Below are 24,396 nucleotides of genomic sequence, written 5' to 3'. Positions count from 1 at the left end.
GCCACAGGTGTGAGGCACCGAGCCCAGTGCCTGACATGTGGCAGGGGCTCAGAAGAGAGCAGCTGTTAGCACCAAGTCCTAATCTCTGTCCTCCCCCTTTATTAGAAAGGGCAGGCCTCTGTGTCCCTGGGTGTGACCAGTGGCACGGTGAAGGAATGCAGGGGCACCGTGTGGCAGCAGCGGTTCTGCCTGGCAGGGGTAGGGGAGGAGTCCCAGAATAGAGCAAGGATAGGGCAGCCGCTATCTCCAGGCTGGACACTTGCCCAGACTTGGTCTCCTTACATCCCTGCACCAATTCTGGGAAGTGGGTGTAACTCTCCTCACATTACAGATTGGGAGACTGAGACTTCGTGCAGTTGATTAGTTGGCCCAGTTTGTGTCCAACAGAGCTGGGAGCCACATATGCCCTTTCCTTCTCACTGGGAAGAGGTGGCATTTGAGCTCAATCTTCAAAGACGAGGGGTTTGCTAGGCAGAGAGCTTGAGGGAGGGAAGATTGGGACATGCTGGTGAGGGGCTGTTGCAGGAGGGCTTGAGACCTGCGCTCCCACAGTGAAAGTGGAGGTGGAGGGCTCTGACCTATGTGGCCTCCCTAGCCATGGGGACAGTGACAAGGTGGGGGGCATTCTGGCAGGGTCTGTTTTTGCTCTGTCCCACCCTCCTAAGATCTGATAATGTCCCCCAATCTCCTTTCTCTTTTCCAGAATGGACAGGCCCCAGGGGAAGAAGCTGGATTGCAGCCATCTAAGGTGAGGACCAAAGCAGGCATCCTGAGCAAGGGACCATTTGCATGGCTGTGAAGGGGGAGGAGGGAGGCACCCAGCTCAGCCTTCCTCTCTGCTCCCACCAAATCCTCACGGTGACCCTGTGCACAGAGACCACTTGTTCCAGTTTTCCTATTTTTTTCTTTCTTTTTAAAAGATCTTATTTATTTACTTTTTAAAGATTTTATTTATTTATTGGAGAGAGTGTGCACAAACAGGGGGAGGGGCAGAGAGAGAGGGAGAAGCAGACTCCCCACTGAGCACAGAGCCCACCGACATGGAATCCATGCCTGGCAGAGATCACAACCTGAGCTGAAGTCAGCTGCTTAACCGACTGAGCCACCCAGGTGCCCCTACAGATTTTATTTTTTTAAGTAATCTAAACACCAATTGTGAGGCTCCAACTTACATCCCCGGCATTGAGAGTTGCAGGCTCTACCGACTCAGCCAGCCAGGCGCCTCTCGACCTTCTTATTAGGCAAGGGGACTGTAGCCCGACAGGGTCAGGAGCAGAATCCAGGCTAGAACTCTGCTCATCACCCAGGCACTTCCTCGGTTTATTTCCTCATGGCAGCTGGACTAGCTGTAGGGAAAGGGCCGAAGGGGTGATGGGAGAGGCTCAGGTCAGCTGGGCTTGACGAGGCCCTGGAATCTTCTGGGTCTAACCAGGGCCCAGTGCCTGGCATGTGGCACTCTGGCCTATTCTCGGGGTTCCCACCTCCTAGCCCTAGACTGGTTCCCTCAGCCCTACCGTCTTTGCTTTCCTTGGGTGCCTCCCTTGAGCCATTCTCAGGCCCTGTTGTTGGTTTTGTGTGTTGACAAAAGCACCAGGGGCTGGGTGACAGTCAGGTGACCTTGGGTGGGTCTTTTGTTCCTTATGGGCCTGGGCTTTCTCATCTCTCCCTTGGGAAAGGCCACGCCCAGTTTTCAGAATCTGTGAGGCCCCAGAGCTGCTGACCACAGGGTGGGGGGCTCGGGAAGCTGCCTAGGAAGGACAGGACGGGGGTTCTTGGGTTCTGGCTGTAGAGCCGACCTGCATTCGAGTCCTGGCTCCATCCTCACTATTTGGCCAGAGGTGTTCTCCCTTCTGAGTCTCAGCTTCCTCATCTGTAAAAGGAGGATGACAATGCCTACGTCACAGGAGTGATGCAAAGGACAGAGGAGGTAGTCACTGCCTGGCACGCAGTACGTCAGCACCAGCAATATGAAGACCCTGGTGTGTTACTCTGCTTCAGTTCATTCCGTAGCCATACCTGCTAGACCTGGGTCAGCCTGGGCACTGGACTTGCCATAAACTTGACCTTTGAAATAGACCCAGGGCTAGTCCTGATGTTTGCCTTGTCTCTGCTTCCTAAGATAAGGGAGCTAAGTTGGCTGGGCAGGGCAAGGTGAGATAAGTAGGCTCCTACCCCTCTTCTGATGGTTACTTTGGCCACCTTGGCCAACAGAGGCCAGACCAGGTGGTAGAGACTGGGTCCCTTGGTTTGTCTGGGCCCCTTGTCTGGAGAATCTCCTTCCACAAAGTAGCTGCCTCTAGTTGCCTAGTAACAAAATGAAGGGACTCAAGGAAAAGCCAGGATGTTCACATCTTGGGGTTCAAGTTCTGGGGGTTGCAGAGGAACTTACAGCTTTGAGAGAGCAGGTGATAAGTATAGCTTCTCACCTCAGGGGCTAGAGAGGATTGCTCGGAAAGGGCAGGAGCTTACTGAGGCAGTAAGATCAAACCTACATTTGATCTCAAGCCTATGACCCCTGCTCTTGAGCAGAAGACCCTGGGATGGGAAGGGACATAAGGCTGGAGATCGATGGGCTAGGAGAGCCTTGAATGCCACATTAAGGAAGAGAAAGAGCTTAACCCTTACCGGGGACCACACCAGGAGCTTTGCGTTTAGTTTTCACAACACTGCTGATGTAGAGATTGTTACTATTCCTATTTTACAGATGAGATCATTGAGGTCCAAGGTCACATAGCTGGTGAGCAATGGAGTCAAGTCTTGCTTGACCACAGACACATACTTCTCCCAGACTAGAGAACACTGTGTGCTGCAGAGGGGGAGTATTGGGTCCCTGTGACCCCAGGTTGCACCATTTCTAGACACCTGTTTATCTATCTTTTCTGTTGCCCCCAGAACCTCACAGTATCCCCGGTGCCTATTTCAGGACTCAGCACACCAGGGGGCGCTCAGCCTGTGTCAGGACCTCATCGCTTTGTACAGTGGAATGAGCCTGGGGGCAAGGCCAGTTTATCCTTTGCTTTATCAGACTTTTGGTGTACCTTTCTATGGCACTGGGGGATCCTAAAATGAAGTCAGTACCCCCAGCCTCAGGTCACTCTCAGGCTTGAGGAGAGGGTGGAGGCAGGAAAGCTGTGTGGTGGGTGCTGTGATGGAGGAGAACATGACTATGGGCACAGAGAATCTCCATTCTGTGCCAGACCCCATATTGGGCAGAGAAATATATCACTTCCCAGGTGCCCCCCGTTTCTCCCGGTGACATGATAGGATGAGCATGTCCGGGGGAACTCAGCCAGGGGCATCTGCGCTCAAGGCTGAGCATGGACCAGATGGATGGTTACTGCTCTGTGTGGCAGAGGAAGAAGCGTTGTGGTGTGCTATAGGGCACCAGGCCACCTTCCCTGCAGAAGTGGCATTTGGCTAGGCCTCAAAAGGCAGGATTTGGCAGCCCCAGAGAGAAGTGGGCCTTCCGGGTGGAGAAGAGACAGGGAGGGGCACTTGGGAGTCAGGCATTATAAATGAGTTCAGAATCCCGCCCCATTCATTCTCATTTGCTGTAGAACCTTGGGCAGGTGCTTTGCTCCTCAGGTTCAGATGCTTTTCCTGTAAAAGAAGACTAGGGTCTGCCCCTCAGGGCCACCCGGAGGAGGGAATGTGATATGTATAAATTAAACAGTCCCACAAAGTTTGGTGTGGTTTTTTTTTTTTTTTTTTTTTTTTTAATTTTATGTTTAAGTAATCTCTATACCCAGTGTGGAGCTCAAACTCACAATCCCGAAACCAAGAGTTGTCTGCTCCACTGACTGAGCCAGCCAGGCATATTACCCAAGTTTGGTGTTTAATGCTTGCTTATTTTATTCATTTTAGGCAGAAAGGAGCATTTGGGTTTTAGCAGCCATAGTATAGGCTGCGGTCTAGGGCAGGAGCTCCCCAGATACCTTCAGCACCCTAGCACACCTGGTGTCCTCAGACATCCTGGGGTTCCACTCACCCCCCTCCCTCCATGAGGATAGACCAGGCACCCCAGGCCCCATCCCCCGGCTATCTCCGGAGCTGGACCCCTTTGAAGCGCCTGCAGGTCTATTTTGAGAGCTGAGCGTCTCCCCCCTCCCCTCCTCTCTTCCTGTTTATGAAACCGTGATCCATCCCGGATCCCTCATACTCCCCTGGCTGAAGCACAAGCAGGATGTGACTATGGACTTCGGGGAGCCTTGGAAGCCTCAGGTGTTGGGGGGAACTTCCCTTGGACTGGCCAGGGTAGGCTGGCCCACCCTCCCCAGCCTTGGGGCCATGTGGCTGGGCCGTGTCCCCTTAGCCTGTCCAGAGGAGACTCAGCAGCAATAAGGTTGCCCATCCCATCCAGGGAGAAGTCCTGTTTACAATATCCCGTTGTCTCTGTGGCCCATTTTACTTGTAGCAACAACTTTCCGAGGGTGGAATATTTAGTTTTAACCTCTGTTTTACAGACTGGGAAATTGAGGCTCAGGCAGGGAAGGAAGTTTGCCTGGGAGCACTCAGCTAGTGAATGGACACTTCTTAACTTCCTACCCTGCACTCCTGGCCTCAGCCTCTTCTTCATGCTGGTTTCTCTCTCCATAAATTGTTTTTTTGCCCCTCCTTTCTTCCTGGCCAACTCCTGTCCATCCTCAGGGTTCAGCTGAACTGTCCTCTTTCTGGAAGCTACTGCCTCTGGGCGCCCATAGCTCCGTCACAGCCACTTGTGTTTTGTTATCATGTGTTTTCAGGAGCTGCCTGAGAGGAAGAGCCTGAGTCTTAACCTGTGCGCCTCCTAGTGTTGGCTCCTTCGGGCTTGGGGACACAGAGCAGGGGCCAGTTAGTTGTGGGGGACGTCCAAAGGGGAACAGGTTCTCCTGGAGGGCGGAAGGTGGTAATGAAGCACTGGCGTGTAGGCTTTGGAAGCAAACACTCCTTGATTTTGCTTTAGATGTCCCCTTTTCTAGCCACGTGGCCTTGAGCAAGTCACTTTATCTCTGAGTCTGGTTTTCCTGTCTCTGAAATGGAATGACAGTGTCTCGAAGCTAAGTCACAGGGCCTGCCAGAACTCACGCCAGTTGAGGTTGAAGGAAAGAATGGCCTTGCGCAATACATGCTTGGTTTATAAGGGGCACAGTTCTCATGGTCACTCGTGCCAGTCCTGGCTGAGGGCAGCAGGGATGCCCGGGACCCACGGGCCTCTGCTCACCTGCCCAGGGGGGGCACACTAGGAGACATCTCAGGGGCAACCTGTCCCACCAGAGGGAGCAGGCCTGGGAGGCCCTGCATATACTGCCAGCTGGGGAAGGGGCTGTCGGTGTCCGTTACAGCCGAGACTGGCAGCTGGGCTTGGGCTGCAGCTGGTAGAGGGAGGGCCAGGGTGGGGGGACCCTAGGGACCAGGGATCAGGCTGGGGGGCTCTGGGCTTCTCTCCCAGCTGCCTTGTGGGAGGAAGTAAATAAGAGGAAGTATCTATAAGGGAGAATAGGGCAGGACCAAGGGATGTGGTCTGGTGCCTGTCCTCCCCCACTCTTGCCACCAGAGGCCTCACAGCCCCAGCACATACCCTCGGTGAAGGCAGTTCTGAGCCCATTTCCTTCCTGTTGCCCCTTCCTGTACCCTGCTAGCTGCAGAGTCTTCCTTTGCTTCTGAGGGATTTGAGGATTTGTGGGGGGCCCAGCTGGCTCTGGACCAGAGAGCTTTAGGAACCCCCAAGCCCTCCTGCCTGCAGGAGCCAGGCGCAGTGAGTGGTCTGTCGAAGGTGGTGTTTTCACAACCGCCAGCAGGCCATCGTCAGACTATCGCTGCAGGCCCTTTGAGGACTGGAAGGGGAAGTCTCTGTGGACGTGGGGGCGTGTGTTTCCACATGTCTGTGGAAATGGTTTCCGATCATCAGCCTGTGTGTATTTGTGGGCGTGCCAGTTCCTGTGGGTGTACTGGTGTGACTGGTGCGGCGAGGCCACGTGGAAAGGGGCTGGGCCTGGTCAACTCCTGCCCCACCACTACCTGCTTCTCTCAGACTTCTGTGAGGTCCTTGCTAGGCCCTTTGGCCCCCTTCCCATCGCGGGGCCCACGACCGGCAGGCTTCCACAGGGCAGGGCCGGGTGTCATGGTGCCTGCTCTGTGGGCTGCCCTTTGGGGTTTGCATAGCCAAAGGAAGGTCACGATGGGGGGAAGGAGCTTCTGAACTCTGGGCTGAGACACTCAGAGACTGTGGCCTGGCTGACTTCTGCCCCACATTTTCTCAAGGGGATGTTTGCAGGTGCTGGGATGCCCAGTGTGTCACCACCTCATTATCTTGTGACTTTCATCCGTGTTCTAGTCTCCCCTCCTTAGGATCAGAGGAGGTGAGGAGGGCTCTCTCCTTGGGGTCCCCCTGGGGTCATGGGCTTGGGTCTATAATGTCCCCTCCTCAGCAGGGGAGCCTGACCCATCTTCTGTCCCTCCTCTCTGCAGAGGGGAAGTGAGAAGGAGGGGGTCAGGGACCCTGCCTTCTGGGCCAGGAAGGCTGAAAAAGCAGAAGTAGAGGAATAACGGGGCCCTTTGGCCACCGGCTTGAGCCCCACCATGCAGACCCCGGCAGATTTCCCCAGGGGTGAGAGAGACACACTCCCCTATCCCAGAAAGGTGAGCAGAGGGTTGGTCTGCCTCCAGCAATGTCTTGTCACCATGGCCTTGGGCAAGGAATGGGTTTGGGAGTGGCTCTGTCCCCTGGGGTTTCCGGGTGACTGCTTCTGTCCCCAGGGAGTGTTCTCAGACGCAGGCAAGCAGAGGCTCAAACCTCAGGGCGGGGTGGGCAAGGGTTGCTGTGTGGCCTTGGCTCACCTCAATCCCTATGTCCCACCCAGGGTTATGCTCAGGGGCCTGAAGAGCCTGTAGCTTCTTATGACTGTAGCTTTTGTGGCTCTCTGAGGTCCCCTGAAGATGGGGCCGTGTCTGTCGGGTCCTAGACCTAGAATGGGAAGTCCCTGGACTGATCCCGGTACTGAGGGAGGGGATGGGCTTGGATGGGCAGGGCATGGCTCTCGCTGACTTACCTGCTCACCCTTTCCTGGCACTTGAGGCCTGCTGACCCCATGCCAGGCAGTAACTAGGGGAAGGGTTTGAGTGTCACTGGCTCTGTCACTGGTCCATTCTCAGGCTGGGTGAGTCACGGTCCTCTGGCCCTTGGTTTCCTGTATCTGAAATGGGGATAACAGATTTGGGAAACCTGGATCAGAGTCAAAGCCATCAGACTGCATTCTCAGCCCACTGTGTTAGTCCTGGGGCCTCTCCAGGCCCTGGCATGGGATGAAACCTCAGAGGTGTGTCTGCCATGAATACTGGGCTGCTCTCTAAGATGCAGGATGTTTGCAGGTGATATCCCCTCACCTCTTCCCCCACCCCACCTCCCAGAAGACTAGCAAGAACCCAGAGCTCTGCCCTTGAGTTCCGGGCCTGGCTTTCTGTGCACTGGCCTGGGTATCTGTCAGTCTACTTGGGCCTTACTGACTGGCTTTCTCTTTCTGTGTCCCACCTGCCTCTGTTGTCGGGTTCCTGTCTCTTGCCACTTGATGAGTGCCTGTCTTCACCTGTTGGGTACATGTCACGTGTTGGGTGCCTGTTGGGTGGTGTCCCCTTCTGTCTCTGCCTGTTGAGTACATGTCCCCATCTGTCTCCACTTGTTGGATGCAAACCCCCATCTGCCTCTGCCTGTTGGGTCCCCATCTGTCTCTGCCTGTTGAGTTCACGTCCCCTTCTGTCTCTGCCTGTTGGATATATGCCCCATGCACCTCTACCTGTCAGGTATGAGTTCCCTCCTGCCTCTGTTTCGGTGGGTACATGTCCCCATCTGTCTCTGATCATTGGGTAAGTGTTCTTCCTACCTCCCTTTGCTGGGTATGTGTCCCTATCCATCCTTGCCTGGTGGGCATGTGTACCCTCCCACCTCTGCCTGTTGGATGCCTACCTTGGTCTGTCTTTACCTGTTGATGCCTGCCTCTATCTGTTGGGTGTCCCTCTTTATCTGCCTCTGCATGTTAGATGCCAGTCTTTGCCTGTTGGGTACCTGTCTCCCCCTCAGCAGCTGGAGTGGCATGGGGCTCTCCCTTTGTAGGCCCACAGGGAGGATGGGGGAAGGGGGAGGGCCGGAGGGCAGCACTCAGGCAACGGGGAGGGGGGCAAAAGAGAGGAAGGGAACGTGGTAAGATTGTAGGCCTGGAGCTGGGAAACCACAGGCCCTAAGTGATTGGCGGTGCTGAGCTGGGCCCAGCCCCCGCCCTCACCCTGCACATCCGCCTTGGGCCCGGCCACCTCGGAGGCAGCCCCGGACGCTGCCTGCTCCTGCCATGGTGCCTTGGCCCTGCCGGGCGAATGGAGCAGGATCCCAAGCCGCCCCGCCTGCGGCTCTGGGCCCTGCTCCCCTGGCTGCCCAGGAAGCAGCGGCCCAGGACCAGCCAGACCTCTTTGCCTGCCCCTGGCCCTGGCTCTGGCCCCAGGCGGGACTTGGTGAGTGTGCCCAGATGTGTGGTCCTGGCCCAGCTGTGGTCCTTGGAGCAGGTGCCTGGGCAGCTAGTTTGGCCTTAGTTGGCTTCCGGCTCTCCTAGCCCAGGCCTGGCCCTACTGGACAACTGGACCCTGCCCAGACTTGCTTCCTGGGGAAGTGAGGAAGCACTTCAGGGCTCCAGGGCAATCCCGGCAGATTGGAGGGAGGGCAGAAGGGTCCTAGAACAACTAGGACCAGCAACGGATTTTTAGAAAACTCCTAGAAGGAAGTTTCAAAGAGTGGATCATGGAGTCTCGGCCTTAGCTCCTGTCCACCCCTGACTGGCACTTACTGGGTTGGTGGGGGTGGTCTCTAGTGACTCTTGAGTGTCTGTGCATCTGAGCACTGTCCTTCTGGCCAAGGATCCTCTCATCCATTCTGACCCGGAACAAAAGCCTGGCTCTACCTCCCCGGTATGAGAATACACACTACTTCCTATTGTGGCAAAACTAACACCTTTGCAGCAGGGGGAGGGGAGTCCCACAGGCAGGACCTGGGCTGTGCCTGGGTATCCCTTTGGGTCTCACCAGGTCAGAGCAGCAGGGGCAGTAGGAGCAGTGCCTCCCCCTGACTCAGCACCTTGGTAGTTTGACCATCCCTGGCCCTTGAGGCCCTTTTGGTATTGATGAACCAGCAGGCTGGCCCCATCAGTATGGCCATCTGGTATGGCTAACAGGGCCCTGCCTCCAGGAGGAGTAGGCTAGGATGGGGACCATATTCCCTGCTCACCTGGATGGGACAACCATACTCACCAGCTCTGTTCCTCCATCAGGATGAGGGCGTCCTAAAGGAGATCTCCATCACGCACCATGTCAAGGCTGGCTCTGAGAAGGCCGACCCATCCCATTTTGAGCTGCTCAAGGTTCTGGGCCAGGGATCCTTTGGCAAAGTGAGTCCTGAGCCCAAACTGGGAGGGCAACTCATGTCAGAGGTGGGGGTTAGGGGTCACTTTGGGGTTCAGGATCAGAGGGCAAGGGTTGATGGGTCTGAGGGGAGGGCAGGAGGTCACTCTGGTACCCAGGGAGGCCCGAAGGTCAACCTAGGACTCTGGAAAATTAGAGGTCAACCTAGGACCCAGAGGATAGGAGCTGATAGGCTTAGTCCCCTCCCCAATTTCTCTGCTTTTTCCCATTGCCTTCTCAGGTCTTCCTAGTGCGGAAAATCACCCGACCTGATAGTGGGCACCTGTATGCCATGAAGGTACTAAAGAAGGCAACGCTGAAAGGTGAGTGAAGGTCACCTCCCCAAGCAGAGCCGAACTGGGCACAGGAGATGGGACTAGTGGGATGGGCAGGGTGCCAAGGGCTCTACTCTGGGCACTGCCGTGAGATGGGAGGGACACATGAAAGAGAGAGCCCTTCTTGGCCAGGGCTTGGGGATGACTGTTTTGAGGGGCTAGATTATCTGTGACTGCGTTTCTCTTCTGGCCAGTGCGTGACCGCGTTCGGACCAAGATGGAGAGAGACATCCTAGCAGATGTGAACCACCCATTTGTGGTGAAGCTGCACTATGGTGAGATCACAGACCCTACTTGAACTCCCACCCGACCTACCAGCCTTTGCCCTTGCCTGTGGGCTACTACCTTTCCCCTAGGTCACCCCTACCCCAGCAGACAAAGGGAGCTTAGGGTAGAGGGGCAGGGCCCAGGGCCCAGCTGGCTCCACCATTGCCTTTTCCCTCTCCCCAGCCTTCCAGACGGAGGGAAAGCTCTATCTTATCCTGGACTTCCTGCGTGGTGGAGACCTCTTTACCCGGCTCTCTAAAGAGGTAAGCTGACACTTGACTGCCATTGGGCCCCGGATTGGAGCTGGAGGGACAACGAGACCTCTTGTCCCAGGGCTCAGTGAAGAACATGTCCAGTGTGGCTTGGACTTGGGACCACTCAGGCTTGCCCCGCAGACCCGACCTAGGAACCCACTCTGGGACAGAGCGTACACCCTGGCAAAGCCTCAGAGTTTCTCCCAGGATGGAGGAGGAGGATCAGGCCATGGTTCTGATGCCACTCTGATTCCCAGGAGCTGAGGGTTCTTTCACCTCTGTACCTCCATTCTTCCGAGGTTGCCCTAGGCAGGGCTGTGAGGATGGGAAGAAATCCAAATCTGCCCAGAAATTTAGATATTTTAACATTATGTCCCATGTGTTAACCAAAAGGATTTTAACTGACATAAAAGAATTTGAGCCAGATATTAAAATGGGACCATTAATATAAGTCAAACTTGAGAAGAGAAACACGCTTTTAAAAAAATTTAAATGTTATTTTAGTGTTTGAATAGGTAATACGTTTACATGATTGAAAATAAAAATATTGAGAAGTCTTCCTCCCACCCCATCCCTCTATGCCCCCATAGGTAAACATTTTTATTGATTTCTTGGTTAAGTGCCCCAGGTTTCTTTAGTAATACAAACCATTCTGATACATGTTCTGAATTCCAACCCCCATTTCCTTACAAAAAGTACTACCCTGTATATACTGTTCTGCATCTTGCCTTGTTCGAGATGATGTATCTTAGAGATCAATCCATATCAGAACATGGAGAGACTCCTTGTCCTAGTTTATGGCTGCATAGCACTCCATCATGCACGGGAGAGACAATATATTCCAGTCTTCTGCTCAACCGTTGGGCTCTTTCCAACCCTTTTGCTATTTCCAAGCAGTGTCACAGTGAGTGACTCGTATATTAGTCATTTCATACTCACATGCCTTCATAAAGAGAAGAGTGTATGGCACTGGGGTGTCTAAGGGTCTTCCCCAAGGAAGGACCAGGAAACTGCTAACTGTCCACTCCCCTTGCTCCTGAGCAAGAGGCACTCCCAGCTGATGCCAACCTCTTGCCTGTCATAGGTTATGTTCACAGAGGAGGATGTGAAGTTTTACCTGGCTGAGCTGGCTTTGGGCCTGGACCACCTGCACAGCTTGGGCATCATTTATAGAGACCTCAAGCCTGAAAAGTGAGTAAGGCCCAGGCCCCATACCAGCCTTCCTAGGGAGTACAGAGTCAGGCCCTGGGGTCTCTCCTGACAGGGGTAGGTGTACCTCTCTCCAACAAAGTCTCCCCCTCTGTGGCTTCCCCATGATATATGGGTGGAGCAGGGTGGTAGTGGCAGCAGGCTCCCCTTGGGGGGCTGGCTAATTACCAGTGTTGCCGTTGACCAGGCCTAGATATCTCCATGCAGGTTTTTTGCTATTCCAGTGTGATGTCTGAGATGCCACCACTAAAGGTCTTTCCTTGATATGGTCCTCTTTAGAATTTTCCTTAATATCTAAATATCCTCTGGACACCTGGGTGGCTCAGTTGGTTAAGCAGCTGTCTTCAGGGGATCCCTGAAGCAGCGTGATCCTGGAGACCCGGGATCGAGTTCCGCATCAGGCTCCCTGCATGGAGCCTGCTTCTCCCTCTGCCTATGTCTCTGCCTCTCTCTCGCTCTCTCTCTCTGTGTGTGTCTCACATGAATAAATAAATAAAATCTTAAAAAAAAAAAAAAAAGCGGCTGCCTTCAGCTCAGGTCATGATCTCAGGGTCCTGGGATGGAGCCCTGCATCTCACTCCCTGCCTAGAGGAGAATCTGCTTCTCCCTCTGCCTCTCCCTCATGCGCTCTCTTTCTCTGAAGTAAATAAATAAAATATTTTAAAAAAATCTAAATATACTCAAATGATAACTTGAGGGGGAGCCAGGGGCAGGTGCTGGGATGGCTTGAGATCTAGCTTTAGAGTTAGGCAGATCTGAATTCAAATCTTGTCTCTACCACCTATTTCCTCTGTAACCATGTGGAGTAATTTAACTTCCCAGAGCTTTAGTTGCCCCATTGTTAAAATAGAGCCATAATAATCCCTACCTCATCCAGTTGTCCTAAGGATTAACAAAAAGGACAGGCAACATGTCTGCATGGCCCTGCATGGTACCACCACCCTGCTCCACCTGCCTCTCATCAGATGAATCTGGGTGGACTACTTTCTCTGGGCTAGGCCCAACCCCCCCAGCCCCTATGGTATCACCAGAACCCAAGGGGCCACCGCTGAAGGGCCTGACTCCCATCTCTCCATTACAGCATCCTTCTGGATGAGGAGGGCCACATAAAACTCACTGGTGAGTAGAGGGCCCCTGACCCTCCAGTCCTAGGGGAGGGTAGGATGGGCTCTTGATAGGCCTGGGCTGATGCTAGGAGATCCATTTTTCCTGAGAGTCTATGCCAGGCGCTTGGAAGCGGTCAAAAGCCCAGACGCTAGACCTGGGACAGCCTGGGTGTGAACCCTAGCTCCCCATTGTATAAACTTGAACAAGTCACCTAACCTCTCTGGGCCTTAGCTTCCTCCTGAGTGTCATGGGGTGCTGCCCTCAGTCCTGTGGCCAGGAGGGTTGGGTGTACAGGGGTTGGCAGCAAGGAAGGCCAGGGAGTTCCTACAGATGTGTTTTCTCATCCTCCTTGCCACAGACTTTGGCCTGAGCAAGGAGGCCATCGACCATGAGAAAAAAGCCTATTCCTTCTGTGGGACGGTGGAGTACATGGCCCCCGAGGTCGTCAACCGCCAGGGCCACACCCACAGTGCAGACTGGTGGTCCTATGGGGTGTTGATGGTGAGTGCCTGGATAGGGGTAAAGCATTCAGCCCATGCCTCGGGCCCCGGTTTTCTCATCTGTATAGTGAGGGAGGTGATAATCATTAAGACTTCCTCCTGTCTTCTCCCAGCCATGCTGCCCCACCCTCAGCCCAGCTTTAGTTTCCTTCCTTAGGAGGATTCTAGGCTGGGCCCCACGTGGACTGCCCACAACCTGGGATCTGGCCTCTCCTCAGCCTCAGAACTCTAGTCCTGCTTTTGGTGTTCTGCTTGACACAATTCTTGAACCAGGTGGACCTGCCATGGTCCAGCAAGAATCCTGGGAGTGGAGCTGAGTGGCCTGAGTGGGAAGAGGTGGGGGACATGGGAGACAGAAACCAGAGCCTAATAGACCCTTGTCCTTTGCAGTTTGAGATGCTGACAGGCTCCCTGCCCTTCCAGGGAAAGGACCGGAAGGAGACCATGACACTGATTCTGAAGTAAGCACCAGCCCTGTCCTGACACTTCAGGGTCTCCCCTGGTGCCTGGTCTCAGATTGAGGGCTGAAATAATACTCTGTACCTGCCTCCGATTTCCCCATTAATGAGATCCTCCTCTGGATTAAGCGTTACGCTTTCCAGAGCCCCCTTTTCATCCACCAGGGCCTGTGGGTGGGGAATCCCTGAAGTCTTTGGGAGGTGAGTTAGTGGATGGTTTGTCTGAATTGAGCTGGAAACTAGACCTGGACAGAGTGGGGAGGGGAGACAAGGCCTCTGGGGAGGGCTCAGCCCTGATGAGACCTGGGGGCTATTTTAGGGCGAAGCTAGGCATGCCCCAGTTTCTGAGCACAGAAGCCCAGAGCCTCCTGCGGGCCCTGTTCAAGCGGAATCCTGCCAACCGGCTTGGTAAGCAGCCCCAGCCCGGGAGGGGAGCGGGGTACAGCTGCAGTCTAGGCCACAGAGCCACATCTGGGGCTGAAAGGGGCTGAAAGGGGCCGTTGTCCTTTGTGTGGTCAGACAATGCTATGGGCCACCCTGCTTTCTGGCTCCATGTGTGGTGTTTGGGGCAGGGGGTGACCTGTGTGTAGGGGGAAGGCAGGAACTGAGTCATCCCCACTCCCCCTGGGGACAAGGACAGAGGCCCCCACACAGCTCCTTCGCCAAGGCTGCTGGCACAAGAGAAAGAGCATGAGCTCAGGAGTCAGGAGGCTCAGGTCCCAATCTTGGCCCCATGTCAAGTCCTCACTGCCCTGCATACAGCAGTCCTGCCATAAATATTTGTTGAACGAGTGCCATTTATGAGCTAAGTGACCCAAGGCAGTTGACTTCACCTCCCAGAGCCCCAGGTCCTTGTCTCCATGGGAGATGATACTTCATTTAGTCGAATCTGTTGACTAAATGAAGTTGCATGAACGTGCCTGGTGTGTAGTAGATGTCCAGTATGTCTTGTCCAGTATGGCTCCTTGGCTCCTAGGTTCCTCAGGACCATGACCAGCTTTATAAGGTCCAGTCCTGGTCCCTGGGGTTGAGTGAGAGTGTGCCTGGTGGTTGACAAGGACATGGGATAAGAACAATAGAAAGGATAAGAACAATAGAAAGGAAGCCTGGGCTGGGAGGGGGATGGGGGCCTCTGCAGATCTTAGAACAAGGCCAGTTTCTGTTCTTGGACAAGTTGCCTGACCTCTCTGGGCCTTTCTTTCTTCTATTAGCACATTGGAGCTTGATCATAAAGGTCTCTGAAAGTGAAAAATGCTGAGTGGACAGGAGGCCTTTGGGGTGATGGCTGGGTGGATTTGGGGCAGTAGACTGCTGCAGCCACTAGTCCCAGACCACAGCGAGGTCACACAGCAGACAGAATGGGTATGTGGGGGTGGACCATCCAGGGGCAAAACCCTCATCTGGGCTCTTTCCAGGCTCCGGCCCTGATGGGGCAGAAGAAATCAAGAGGCATGCCTTCTACTCTACCATTGATTGGAATGTGAGTGTGTCTATCCACCCTAGTCACCCAGTTAGGATTTTGCCTGTGGCGGGAGGCGGCTTGTACCAACAAGGGCTCCAGATGTGGAGCAGAGGCTGACGGCATGGCCTTAGAGGCAGGGCTGGCCTCCCAAGGGCCAGCAATTATGCCTCTACCTGCATGGCCTGTGCTCCAGGCCAGTGACCTTCTCCTGTGTGAGGCCCCTAGTGGGCTGTCAGGGGTGCCATGCTGACTGGAGTGCCCACCCCACCTTGCAGAAGCTATACCGTCGTGAGATCAAGCCACCCTTCAAGCCGGCTGTGGCACAACCTGATGACACCTTCTACTTTGACACTGAGTTCACCTCCCGCACACCCAAGGGTGCGTCTGTTGTCTGGTTTGTGCTTGGGCTGGCACAGGAGGGAAGGAGGGAGTCAGAGGCTCTCTGGGATGTAGGGGTGGGTGATCAGGGACTCTAGTCAGCCCAGGTGTGTGGGCAGACTGGAGTGTAGGTCTCTGACTCTTTGTCCCCATCTCAGTCTGCCTGACTCTCCCACTCCAGGGCTCTATGGGTCTCTTTGTATCTGGGTGAGGGGGTGGGGGAGTGGGTGGTTAAGGCCACAATAGAAAAGTCAGGCCCCCTGCCCCGGGCATCTTCCAGCCCACTGGGAAGACCAAACACATCAGGCTCACATTCACGTCAGGGCTAAAGAATCTGGCCCAGCAAAAACATGAGGTGGAGACAGTCTGGCAGAGTAGAGGTGACAGCACCCACAGGTCAGGGGCCAGTGTGAGAATTGCCTTTGGCTGCTCTGATCACTGGACCTCCGTGTACTCATCTAGAACATGGGCTCAGCCACAGACTCCCTTAGGCCCTGGGGTTACTGCAAGAAGCCAAAGAGGGGGCTTCTGGGAGTTTGATAATCCCAATATTTTGGTCAGATATTGTAGGGTAGTGTTAGCTCTGAAAGAATTCCCAGGTGGATGGGTTTTAGCAGAGGGGGTGCTCTTCTCACTGTGGCTTGCATGTCTCTGATGACAAGGAGCTTAGCACTTCTCCAACAGTTTGTCCCATCTTGATTAACTTACCTGACGAGTATGTACCAGGTTCCTACTGTGTGCCAGTGATCAGCCGGGGGATGAGGAGGGCCCTGCCTTCATATGGCTCAGACTGTAGCTGGGGTGGAGACATGAAAACTACTGGGCATTGTGACAAACACAGCTTCATAGAAATGAGCTGGGGGAGCAGCCTCAGGCAGAGTTTCTCAGAGCTGAGTGTGACAGCTGAGCCTTGAAGGAAGGGTGAGCAGTGGAGTACCTGGTTAGAGGGAACAGCATGTGCTGGGGAGCAGGGGCTCCTTTAAGGACCTGGGAAGTCCAGCGAGGCTGAGCTGTAGAGTGGGGACAGAGGAAGCTGAGATCACAAGGACCTCAGTTTGCCAGGCTGAGGAGTTGGGCTTTTTTCTGAGGGCAGAGGGGAGCACTTGAAGGCTTTGGGCTGGGGGTAGATTTGCAGTTGGGATCATCCTTCCTGCTGTTCTGCAGAAGATGGACCCGAAGGGGCAGACCTGAAAGGGGCACCCCAGAAAGGGATGAGGTGTCTTGGCCTGGGTCAGACGCCCAGTGTGTGTGGGATCTTTTCTGTTTCTTATGTGTCAGGGCTGGGCTGGTCTAAATACACATGAACGGATGGGCTTAACTGAAGCCCTCTCCACAGCCAGCTGCCGAGGCAGGCCTGGAGGCACCATGGTCTCCTTTTGCTGGGCTGCCTCGGGGTCAAGGGCACCTTCTCAGAGTTGCATCCCTCTCCTGTCCCTGCAGACTCCCCAGGCATCCCCCCCAGTGCTGGTGCCCATCAGCTGTTCCGTGGCTTCAGCTTCGTGGCCACTGGCCTGATGGAGGATGACGGCAAGCCTCGGGCCCCACAGGCACCACTGCACTCAGTGGTACAGGTGAGGGGGCAGGAGACTGCCACTTAGTTGTCTTTCCTACCTAGAAGCCACAAAGGCAGAACGGCTGACAATACAGGCTCCGGAGTTCAACCCCTGACTGTCACTGTGTGGTCCATTGGACCTCCCAACCTCTGTGGGCCCCAGTTCCTCTGTTTGTAAAACAGGGATGACAACATGGATATGCATTTCCCAGCAGAGCCAGGGACCTTGTAGAGCCTAGATAAATACATGTAAGGGGGTGCCCTTGCTGTGATGCTGTGGAGTGGCTGTCAGGTCCCTGACAAGGATGGGCTGGGGAGAAGGCTCATGTTTCCTCCCATTTGTCCCCCATTAGTACACTTTGCCAGCCCTGTGAGAAATTTAGAATTGAGAGGCATGAGCTTACTGCCGGGGTTCAGAGCTTCCAAGGTAAGGAACTTTGGATGAGACAGTTACCTTCCCAGTGCTCTATTTCCTCAGCTGTAAATGGGGGTGATGATAGAACATTTCTCCATAGGTGGTTTGTATGTGTAAAGTTAAGGTGACTAATATATTATACCATAGGGAGGTCTTTGTCCAGGACAAAGTTTTTTTTTTTTAAAGATTTTATTTATTTATTCATGAGAAGCACAGAGAGAGGCAGAGACACAGGCAGAGGGAGAAGCAAGCTCCATGCAGGGAGCGCCCCATGTGGGACTCCATCCCGGGACTCCAGGATCACACCCTGAGCTGAAGGCAGATGCTCAACCACTGAGCCACCTAGGCATCCCCAGGACAAATATTAAACCAGACTGGATACAAGGACAACAAGCCTGAACCAGGGGTCATGTGGTCACCTGCTGAAAAGTACTGTGAATAGGGCCACACACTAGGCACCACAGAAGCATTTGCTATTATGAATGGCTCAGAACTGTAAGACACCTCATGAGGTGGGCTATGACACCCCAGAAGGGGGAGGCAACTCACACAAGTTCACAGAAGGTGGCAGAGTTGGGACCCAGCTCAGGGCTCCTGCGTCCCTCAGGCCTGCCCTGCTTCCTCAGAGCCACAGATCTCTCGATGAGTGTGTTGTGGCTCTGTTGCCTGCCCCCCTCACCCCTGTCTAACCACAGCCTGGAGCCGTTGCAGGTGCCCATATAGAGTAGAAAACTGAGGCCCAAAGGGCCAGATTCTTGCTCAAGGTTACGGGACCAAGATTCTGCCCCAGGCCTCTGGCTCTTGCCTGGTGCCACCTCCACTGAGCCAAGGCCTTGGATGCTGGGGGATGACCCCCACATTCTAGAGTAGAGGATCAGCCCCACCTGTTGCTCTCTCCTACAGCAACTCCACGGGAAAAACCTGGTTTTTAGCGATGGCTACGTTGTAAAGGAGACGATTGGTGTGGGCTCCTACTCCGTGTGCAAGCGCTGTGTACATAAGGCCACTAATATGGAGTATGCTGTCAAGGTGAGCCTCTTGAGCGTGTCTCAGCCAAGGCTGCTGGGCTGTGGGGGGAGGCCAATGTAGTCTTGGCCCTTTGGTGGGGGAGGGTTGGTTCCTTAGGCTCTGTGGGTGAGTGAAAGTTATGTGGCTGAGACTGTCCCCCAAGGCCTACAGGGTGGGCTCCATGGCAAGGATGGACTCTGGAGACTGTCCTCCTGATATTGCCCATGTACTCTCTTTCCTCAGGTCATCGACAAGAGCAAGCGGGATCCCTCAGAAGAGATTGAGATTCTTCTGCGGTATGGGCAGCACCCCAACATCATCACTCTGAAAGACGTAAGTGGGGTCCTTGAGACTGGGATGGGGCTGGGGCACTCAACTCTGGGATTTGTCTCAGGACTACCATTCCTTTGATTTCTAATTTTCCTCTGCTCATGAGAGGAAAAGATCCTTGCTTCCCAAGTCCCTCCACTTCAGGCTCAGGCATTCTCAGGCATTCACTGCCCCTTGGTGGACCAGTGCCAACATCCTCCTGTCTAGGGAGGACAAGGCCCCAGATAAGTGAAGCCCCTGTGAGGGCCACTGAAGCACAGAGCAGAACACATGTCCAAGGCTCATGTCATTCTTTCCTGGCCTAGTGACCGGGTAACCAGGGGGCTCAAGCCTGGCATGGAGAGGAGGGACCTGATGATGAGGTCTCTGGCAGGTGTACGATGATGGCAAACACGTGTATCTGGTGACAGAGCTGATGCGGGGTGGGGAGCTGCTAGACAAGATCTTGCGGCAGAAATTCTTCTCCGAGCGGGAGGCCAGCTTTGTCCTGCACACCATCAGCAAAACCGTGGAGTATCTGCACTCCCAGGGGGTAAGTCTGGGGTAGGGGGCACTCAGTGGGGATGATGGGCTGCCGAGGGTCATACCATCACTACAGTGCATGAGCCATGGCCTGGCCCAGGCAGTAGTAGTCTTCAGCCAGCCAGACAGAGGGGAGACTAGGGATGGTGGGTGGGTAAGTAGATGCATGTAAGGAAGGGAAGGAGGGAGAGATGAGGCCAGATTGTGAAATGGACTGTTTACACAGTACTTACTGTGTGCCAGGCACCATGCTAAGTTCTTTCCTTACATTATCTCAATTGATTTTCACAACAATGCAATGAGGCAAGTGCTATTATTGGCCCCACTTTACAGGTAAGAAGACCAAGGCTCAGAGACGTGAGATCACTTGCCCAAGGGCACACAGCCAGGGAAAATAGAGCCAGAATGTCTGACTGAGGCCTGTGGTTGAAGAGCTACAGATAGAGCTGTGAGTTGGGAAGCAGCAGGGCCAGCAGGGAGTTGAATCTGGTTGTGGGTTTGGCTGCTAGGACAGAGGAAGTGGATGCAGGAAGAAATGCTGCTGGAAAGATAGCAGGTACTAGAGAAGAGGTATTTGTCTGAACCATACGACTTGGCCTTTATCATTGCATAGGATGGTGGTAGAAAATTTACTGTGGTGTGTATAGAAGCTGAAAGCAGAGTTAGCATGAGTTTCTCCCTGGAGAGATGATGTTTTGGGGTGCTTCCAAGTCAGACAGCGTGGGTTCTGGGATCCAACGATTAGCTGTGTCCAAGTCCAGTGTGTATGGTTGGGAAGGCCTCTCACCTCTCAGCCGCTTCCTTATCTGCAGACTCAGGATAGTGGGAGCCGCCACCTTGCTGCACTGGGGAGGAATAGGGCCAGATCATTGCTGTGCCTTTTTTTTTTTTTTAAGTTAACTTTTTATTAGCAACGATTTTAAACATATACAAAACTATGATAAGAGTATAATGACCCTCCAGATACCCATCACCCAGATTAAAGAATTGTTGAGATTTTTATCTCCCTTCTTCCCTTTCTCCCTTCTTCTCTTTCTTTTCTTTTTTCCTGTTTCTTTCTTCCCTTCCCTTCCTTTCTGCTCTCCTTCCTTCTTTCCTTCTTCTGCTTTCTCTCTCCCTCTCTTTCTTCTTCGATGTTACTGAAGTATTTCTCCCAACTTTTTATTGAGGAAAACATTCAAAGTTAAAAAGAATCTTATAGGGATGCCTGGGTGACTCAGTGGTTTAGTGCCTGCCTTTGGCCCAGAGTGTGATCCTGGAGTCCTGGGATCGAGTCCCGCGTTGGGCTCCCTGCATGGAGTCTGCTTTTCCCTCTGCCTCTGTCTCTACCTCTCTCTCTATGTCTCTCATGAATAAATAAATAAGTAAATTTTTTTTTTTTTAAAAAGAATCTTATAGTGAAAACCATTTCCCTTCTAGGTTCACCAAATCTTAACAATCTGCCACATTTTCTTGATCTTTGTTTCTCTCTTAGTCTCTACTTCTCTATCTTTATCTCTACATATAAATATACATTTTTTATAGTTGCATTTGAAAGGAAGTTGCAGACGCTATGACACTTGGCTCATAAATACCTATAATTAAAGTATTTTCTTTTGTTTATTTTTTAAGATTTATTTATTTATTCATGAGAGAGACAGACTGAGAGAGAGAGGCAGAGACATAGGCAGAGGAAGAAGCAGACTCCTTGCAGGGAACCTGACGTAGGCCTCGATCCGGATCCCGGGATCACGACCTGAGCTGAAGGCAGGCGTCCAACCACTGAGCCACCCAGGCATCCCTAATTAAAGTATTTTAAAACATATCTTAGACCTTTCATAATCTTAGTTGTAGATCCATAACTCTAAAAAAGACATTTTCTTTCATAACAACTCTCAAAATTAACAATTACTGTGTTCACGTAGTAGTCAATAGATACACTTCCCTATTGACCTTTCAAAAAATCTTTTTTGCCATTAGCATGTTGGAATCACAGTCTCTGCATGATTTACATCTTTCATTCACTTGTTACTCCCTTAAGTCTCTTTAAAAGCTAGGATAAAATTTGCGTACAGTAGATATTAAGTGTATAACCTGATGAGTTTTGTTAAATGTGGCATCATTTATGGCATCATTTTAATTGTTTCTGTATTGCCTATATTTCTGAAGTCTTAATTATATTCTGCATCAACTTCTTTTCAGAAGCAAGGAGTTAAAAAACACTTCATGGGGGCACCTGGGTGACTCAGCCAGTTAGGCACCTGCCTTTGGCTTGGGTCATGGTCCTGGGGTCCTGGGATTGAGCCCCGAGTCAGAATCCCTGCTCAGCGAGAAGCCTTCTTCTTCTTCTCCTCCCTGCTTGTGCTCTCTCTCACTGTCTCTCTCTCAAATGGATCAATAAAATCTTTTTTTTTTTTAAGATTTTATTTATTTATGAGAGACAGAGAGAAAGAGAGAAAGGCAGAGACAGAGGCAGAGGCAGAAGCAGGCCCCATGCAGAGAGCCCAATGTGGGACTCAATCCCAGGTCTCCAGGATCACGCCCTAGACCGAAGGCAGCGCTAAACCGCTGAGCCACCTGAGCTGCCCTAATAAAATCTTAAAAAATAAAAACAACAACACACACTTCATAGGAGGTGCAGTGTACTTCATATGGCATCACATCCCCAAGCACAGTGTAACTTGGCCCCCATTAGTCATTGGTCCTCTCAGGTGGTCACAGTCTAGGGATGAGTGAATGGGTGGCAAGTGGTGAGTGAGTCTGATGGTGTCTTGTAAAGACTTGCACCAGCCTTTCATGGTTTCATCCTTTCAGGATCTTCGCCTGAATTAATCATTTCATTAGAGTTTGCAAAAATGGCAATGTCTGATTCTGTCTAATTTATTAGGGAAGATTCTTTTGTAAAAAAAATAATCAGAGCTTTAATTTGGTTACCACATGTACTGCTTTAATGGTCATGTTTGAAGAAGTTTTGGCTTTTGAAATGGTCAGTGCAAATAGGCTAATATTTAAATAGATCAGGTCAGATAGTAAATGCTTCCTTTTCCTGTTTTGTTCTCAAGTGGGTGAGTACTAGGTAAAGTTACCCCAGGAAGGTTTAGAAGACAGAGCCAAAACAGTGAGTTTCCAGTGGGTCACCTAAAGCTCAAAGCAAGGACAGACTTTCTAGAGTAAGAGCTGCTTCCTTAAAAAAAAAAAAAAAAAAAAAAAAGAGCTGCTTCCTCTACTAGGGATATATAAACTCTAAATACAGACAACCACTTGGTGAGAGTGTTATGGGGAAAAGTTGTCTCTTTCCCCATGCCATGAGTCTGTGGGTCTCTAAATTTTCTGGCCCTTTCCAAATACCAGGGGAGATGATGAGGAAATGGGAAATTCTCATTGAGGGATTAGAAGGGAGATTCTTTGAGCTGATTATGAATTGGCAGTATCTGTAGTCTAGAAGCTGGGAATCTCCTAAGAGGGATGGGAAGGGGATGACCAGGAACAGGGCCCACTGGGACCTTCTCTTTGATTTAATGTTATCTTTTTATTGAAGTATTACATAAACATGAATCATAATGTACAAGTCAGTAAATTTTCATAAAGTGAATAAACACACACATAACCAGCACCCAGATTGAGAATCAGAGCTTTTCTAGTTTCCCCAAATTCCCTCATATCCCTTCCAGGCCCTGCACCCTTCCCGAGGATAACCATTCTACGCTAACTGCTAATAGCTTAGATTAGTTTTCCCTGTCTTTGAATTTTACATACACATACTCTGTTGTATCTGGCTTCCACCACACCACATGCTCTCTGGGATTCCTCTACCCTGTTGCCCTGTGACTGTAGCTTCCTCATCCTCATTTCTGTGTAACTTCTGCTGTATGAACAGACAATGCTTTGATTGTCCATTCTACTGTTAATGGACATTGAGTTGTTACCAACTTTTGACTATGACAAGTAAATAATGTTGCTGTAAGATTCTAGCACTGTCTTTTGGTGACTACACATGTGTGGCTTTTGTTATTGTTGTTGTTGTTTTTTAAAGATTTTATTTATTTGAGAGAGAGAGAGAGAGAGAGAGAGAGAGAGGGAGGGAGGGAGAGACCATGAGCAGGGGGAGGGGCAGAGAGAGAGGGAGAAGCAAACTCCCCATCCAGTAGGGAGCCCGATGTGGGACTCGATCCCTGGACCCCAGGATGATGACCTGAACCAAAAGCAGATGCCCAACTGACTGAGCCACCCAGGAGCCCCACACATGTGGGTTTTAATGCTGTGTACAGACCTAGCAGTGGACCCTCCGGGTTGCAGTGTGCGTGTGTGTGTGTGTGTGTGTGTGTGTGTGTGTGTGTGTGTGTTCATCTTTAGTAGGTGATTCCAAACAGTTCTCCAAAGCTGTTTTGCCAGCTTACAGCCCCTCCAGAGTGTGTGGGAGTTCTGGTGCTTGCCAACACTTGGGCTTTTGCATCATTTTAATCCTAGCCATTCTGGTAGACATGGAGCGCTTTCTCATAGCGGTTTTCATTTGCATTTCCCTGATGACCAGTGAAATTGAGCACCTCTTTGTGGGTTTATTGCCTTCTTTCATAAAATGCATGTTCAAGGCCTATGTTTATTTTCAAAAATTGGGTTGTCTGCCTGTTTCATCTTATTTTGCAAGAGTTCTTTAACACATGGAGCCCTTTTAAGCCTAGCTTCCCTCATGTTGTTTCCAGAAGGGCCCCCACTATGCCCAGGATGGCCTGTTTGAGAACTCAGTAGAGAGTCACACTTTGGCTTCTCTGCTTAACCAGATGATTTCCACAGAAGAACTTCACTGTGTGTGTGTGTGTGTGTGTGTGTGTGTGTGTGTGGCTGGTCTCAGGTGCCTAAATGCATATCCTTTAGTGATGGAGATAATGACAAAGGTGTGGCTGCTCACGGTAGCGGGCATTACACAGCAGTTCCCACAGGCCAGAGTCCTAAGCACTTCACATATCAACTCACTTAATTGTCTCAACAAACAATTGGAAGTGGGTATCGTCATTATGCCCATTTTATAAGTGAGAGAGCTGAGGCTCTGAGAGTAAGTAAAAGTCTCCTTGCTAATCTGGCTTCCCAGTCCTCTAGTTTTCTGATCCTTGTTGTCCTATAGTCTCTAAGAGCTTTTATTTTTTTTAAGCTTTTATTTATTTATTCATGAGGGATACAGAGAGATAGGCAGAGACATAGACAGAGG

The 24,396-nt window shown here is 52.0% G+C and overlaps 1 protein-coding gene and 1 long non-coding RNA gene across 8 annotated transcripts in view; one reads left to right on the top strand and one right to left on the bottom strand.

Annotated features, from left to right (window-relative positions):
* Window positions 1–24,396, top strand: part of RPS6KA1 (ribosomal protein S6 kinase A1) — a 36,734-nt gene that overhangs the window by 5,705 nt on the left and 6,633 nt on the right. For 3 of the 6 annotated variants that reach the window (XM_072827647.1, XM_072827648.1, XM_072827649.1), the window contains exons 2-17: window positions 704–748; window positions 9,288–9,404; window positions 9,659–9,740; window positions 9,947–10,027; window positions 10,203–10,282; window positions 11,358–11,464; window positions 12,564–12,601; window positions 12,948–13,090; window positions 13,480–13,550; window positions 13,867–13,955; window positions 14,963–15,027; window positions 15,285–15,387; window positions 16,828–16,958; window positions 18,258–18,383; window positions 18,606–18,695; window positions 19,066–19,224. In XM_072827647.1, the coding sequence (XP_072683748.1) occupies window positions 704–748; window positions 9,288–9,404; window positions 9,659–9,740; window positions 9,947–10,027; window positions 10,203–10,282; window positions 11,358–11,464; window positions 12,564–12,601; window positions 12,948–13,090; window positions 13,480–13,550; window positions 13,867–13,955; window positions 14,963–15,027; window positions 15,285–15,387; window positions 16,828–16,958; window positions 18,258–18,383; window positions 18,606–18,695; window positions 19,066–19,224 (1,527 nt within the window). Of the gene's footprint in view, window positions 1–703; window positions 749–6,463; window positions 6,619–8,261; window positions 8,479–9,287; window positions 9,405–9,658; window positions 9,741–9,946; window positions 10,028–10,202; window positions 10,283–11,357; window positions 11,465–12,563; window positions 12,602–12,947; window positions 13,091–13,479; window positions 13,551–13,866; window positions 13,956–14,962; window positions 15,028–15,284; window positions 15,388–16,827; window positions 16,959–18,257; window positions 18,384–18,605; window positions 18,696–19,065; window positions 19,225–24,396 lie in introns of those variants that run through there. The other 3 variants (XM_072827651.1, XM_072827646.1, XM_072827650.1) reach the window with 3 other exon arrangements.
* On the bottom strand, window positions 375–16,186 carry LOC140634128 (uncharacterized). 2 transcript variants are annotated; one of them, XR_012031658.1, is made up of 5 exons: window positions 16,096–16,178; window positions 9,268–14,590; window positions 7,029–7,172; window positions 1,797–1,870; window positions 375–1,346 (listed from the first exon to the last, which is right to left on the bottom strand). It is a non-coding gene; the product is annotated as an uncharacterized lncRNA (long non-coding RNA). The 2 variants fall into 2 exon arrangements; XR_012031657.1 differs by lacking the exon at window positions 9,268–14,590 and having other exon boundaries at window positions 16,096–16,186.

This window comes from Canis lupus, chromosome 5 (assembly GCF_048164855.1).
Source record: "Canis lupus baileyi chromosome 5, mCanLup2.hap1, whole genome shotgun sequence".
Classification (NCBI taxonomy): domain Eukaryota; kingdom Metazoa; phylum Chordata; class Mammalia; order Carnivora; family Canidae; genus Canis; species Canis lupus.
This window is presented reverse-complemented; position numbering and strand designations above follow the sequence as displayed.